The sequence below is a fragment of the Durio zibethinus genome, chromosome 14 (assembly GCF_047325235.1).
Source record: "Durio zibethinus cultivar Kanyao isolate XHJ-2024 chromosome 14, ASM4732523v1, whole genome shotgun sequence".
In the NCBI taxonomy this organism is placed as follows: Eukaryota; Viridiplantae; Streptophyta; class Magnoliopsida; order Malvales; family Malvaceae; genus Durio; species Durio zibethinus.
The window spans coordinates 3,862,012-3,866,052 of NC_143175.1; the positions used below are offsets into that span (position 1 = coordinate 3,862,012).

General features: G+C 31.5%; 1 protein-coding gene across 1 annotated transcript; it reads right to left on the reverse strand.

The window, feature by feature from the left end:
* Window positions 1-437: 437 nt before the first annotated feature.
* LOC111293555 (benzyl alcohol O-benzoyltransferase-like) lies at window positions 438-3,128 on the reverse strand. Its single transcript, XM_022886286.2, has 2 exons — window positions 2,598-3,128; window positions 438-1,603 (listed from the first exon to the last, which is right to left on the reverse strand). The coding sequence occupies exons 1-2, from the start codon at window positions 3,042-3,044 to the stop codon at window positions 677-679; spliced, it is 1,374 nt and encodes a 457-aa protein (XP_022742021.2). The 5' UTR covers window positions 3,045-3,128; the 3' UTR covers window positions 438-676.
* Between the last annotated feature and the right edge of the window lie 913 nt (window positions 3,129-4,041).

The window sequence follows — 4,041 nt, forward strand, 5'->3', positions numbered from 1 at the left end:
ATATAAATAATAACTTAAAACAAAATTTTCAAATTTATTTACATTAATTTTGTACTTATTTTTAAGTAAAAATTATTTTCTAAATATATGTGACAATAAAATATTTAAATTTTTGCTTGAATAAAATATTAAAAAATAATAAAAATTTAAAGAGAAAGAAAATATTTTTAATTTAATAGACTAAATAAAATATGTCTTTCAATTAAATATAATAAACAAATAAAAAGGAAATGTCTCACTTCATAGTTATTTGCCAAAAAAAAAAAAAAGGGTCAATGGAAGGAAATTGTAGTTTTTCCTTTAGAAAAATAAATAAAACTTGAGTTTTTATTTTGATGAAATAATTAATATAAAAACAATTACAATCATATTCAAATATTATATATATAGAATTAATAAAGATAATAACAACTCAAATAAACCAAACCAGCAAAAGATTTAACATATAATTAGATAACTTTAATATAAAATTAAATCAAACTTATATGACACGTAATGCAAACACACTTAAAGATTTTCCTAAAAAAAAAATTTAGAATTTTAAGTTTTAACCCACAAGCAAGTTACCAGTTGCTTCTTAGAATTAACAAGCTAGTTTCCGACTACAACACCACACGACACATTCTCTCTTCATATCTCGATTTTTTCTCTTCTACACTATATTTCTTTTGTTCTTTTACAAAGTAGATGAAATAGAAACTGATTTACCCATTTCATCAGCTGGCTGCTCCTTCGACATGTTATCCAATTCCTTGGAAAATCTTTCCATAGCTGGAGCTGTCAAACAAATTAGCATAAGAGTTCCAGCCTCTCCATTTTTATTCTTGGATGCTACAAGAAAGCTTAATGCCCCAGGTATAGCACCTATCCCAGCTTTGGCCAACCCACCATAAACTGCCTTACCCCACCCAAAATCAACGTCTACAAATGCAACACGGGTTACATCTGATATAACACAAGATCTCACCATTGTATAGTGGAGTCTTTTACCTTTAATCACCATGAAATCTGCTGCTGATTTAACGTATTCTTCGGTCACACTCTCCTTTGCTTGCTTCACTAGTTCCACTGCATATCCTAGCGGATTCTGGCAGAGTTTTCTAGCTGTTGTTATTGCCGCTGAGAACACAATTGCATTCCCATAAAATCCTGACGGTGATGGAGGATTCAACTTGGAACGTACATTGACAACGCATAGCAATCGCACCTCTTCATCAGGGTCAGGTTTTATAGCAATGGTTCGACAACGCCATAAACACGATGCTAAGATGTCAAATTTCGAACACTTACGAAGGTGGTGCGGTAGCAGCTTGCGAAGAGTTGAAACTTCTTTGGGGCCAAAGAAAAAGGAGCGTTGAACCATGTTTTCCGATAGGATGATAGTGCCTTCTACTTCATCGTACTCACGGTGCGTGAATGAGATTCGTGGTGGATCACGAGCATCTAAGAGGTGCCTCTCCCACTTGGGTGGGATTGAGGGAGCAATTGCACCACGACTCATCTCAGCCATGGCAGACATGAATTGAATCATGCCAGCACCATCGGCTAAGACATGGTTGAGGCGAATGGCAAAGATGAAACCTCCACATTTCAGTCTTGTTACCTGTTGATTAGTTTATTTTTCAACTCAGAAAATGAATATTTAACATAATTTTTTTTGGAACATCATCATGCAACGACTTTCCAATATTAATTATGAACAGGACGAAGAGAAGATGTATAAAAGTATCTAAATATAGAGTAATTAAATTGCATCACATATATTCGTTATTTTTGTGTAATATTTATTTTCATTTGTGATTTTTAAATTTTATTTTATTGTATCTAATGTTTTAAAAATATTTCACGTTCATAAATTTCATCGACTATCATTAAAATTAATTCGATAAAATTTATCATCTTAAAACTACATGTATGGTTATGTCTAAGTGACAAAAAAGTAAATCTTTTTAACTTTTTATCTTAAAATTTATATCATAAACATTTACTTTTCATTATCGTGGTATATTTCGTTAAATTTATAATAATGATTGATAAAACAGATGAATTTATAAATAAATTTTAAAAATCATAAATAAAAAATATATATTTTACAAAAATCATAGATGTAAGATGCATTTTTCTCTAAAATACATAATAAAAGAAAGAAAAAAAATGTTTACAAGTACCATTATACTGGCGATCTTGTTGGAAGCATTCACAAACTAAATTATTTGTATAGGCTTGTAGTTGTAGGCTCGGCAGCATGACTCCGATCAAGCTTGGGTATAAATTTTTTAAGCCGAGCACCATCCAAAGATAATATTATATTTATTTAATTTTAATCTTAACTATATTTATAAATATTAATAAAAGGATATTTTAATAATAAATATAACATTTCTTATAAATATAAATACTCCCACTACCATCCATGTCAAGAGCAAGATGTTCCAAAAATGGCGTATGCCCGTATATGAAGCACATGCATGTAAAGGAGCTCATCAAAGCAAGGGAATGGTGGTTGAAGTGCATACAAGTCAATTAGTTAATAAAATGAAAAGTAAGTTGATCACGTTAATGCTCACAAGACCTTGGAGCTGTAAATAACCAAGTACCTGAATTAATAGCAAGGGGCAATTCAACATCCCTTCTGAGCCCGGAACATTGTAAAGGAGCTCATCAAAGCAAGGGAATGGCGGTTGAAGTGCATCGCCAAATTGCTCGAGTTTAACATCAGCTTCAGCCTCAATAAACAAGGCACCCTCGCCGGTGCAATCCACCGCAAGCTTGCGATTACGACCTTCCCTTAGCCTACCAGCTAATGGATAATAAAAAACTAAGGTTTGTGCAAGTGCATCCTTAATAACCCTTGCAGGGTCCTTCCCTTGCATGCATGGATTGCACGGATAAAATTGAATGACAGGAATCTGGAACCGGAGACTCTGTTGATCATCAATGTCGGATAATAGTTTATACTCGCGAGGTGTGGCCTTGGCCGGAGCAACAAGCTCGGCTTCGCTTCTTCGAATTGTAAATACTAGGGAAGTTGGCAGTTGTGCCATGGCACAAAACCTGTAGGATTTATGTGGGGTTAGACACAGATGATAGAAAGAATACTTAGAGATCAGCTGATAAAATCGTGTGTTGGTTGTTTAAGCATTGTGGAAGTAATATTTATAAGGACGGATTTTTTTATGTAAGTTGAATAAAATTAAATAAGTTGGCAGGATTTTATCACTCAATATGTGAAAAATAAACGACGACAAATCTTAAACATATTAATATTCACTGATATTTCTTTATTTATTGTTTATTTTTATACCTATTTTGTCTAATCAGCAAAGTATGTTTTCCTATTTCAAAAATTAAAAATTAAAAATTAAAAGCAATGTATGTTTGCCAAATTGGTTTGAGATTTTGCTGATACCAGTGAAAGAGACGTGCCCGCTGAATATAATATAATATATATTGATAATAAAAACAATAAAATGCAGTTAATTAATTAATTTTTGAATGAATATAATATTTATAGATTAAGAGAACCATTGGGGAGATTAAATTGGTCCACATCCTTAGGGAGGCTAATTATTTTGCTGATCCAAAAAAGGAAGTGTACTGCTCTGTTTTCCTTCAAGCGTGGCTGTAGCTGAGTGCTTGGATGTTCTGATTTGAGATGCATTGCCTGGTTGTCATTAAAGCTTTTTCCTGGAAAAAGCTGTTTTGTAACGACCTTTTTGGTTGGATAAAATTCAATTTTTGGTTGAAAAAAACAATATTTAATTTAAACAATCGAAATTTTAATCAAATTAATTGAATTTATTTTAATTAATTAATTTTTAAAAATAAAAATTTTAATTTAATTAATTTATTTTAAAATTAATCGAATCTATAAAATAAATAATACATCGAAATGATCTTCATGACTTCAAAAAAAAGTCGTGTACGCTAAAAAAATAATACATCGAAATGATCTTCATGACTTCAAAAAAAGGTCGTGTACGCTGAGTCCATGCCTAAATCAGGAAACTTATTATCTACCACAGTAATTACGTTATAAAA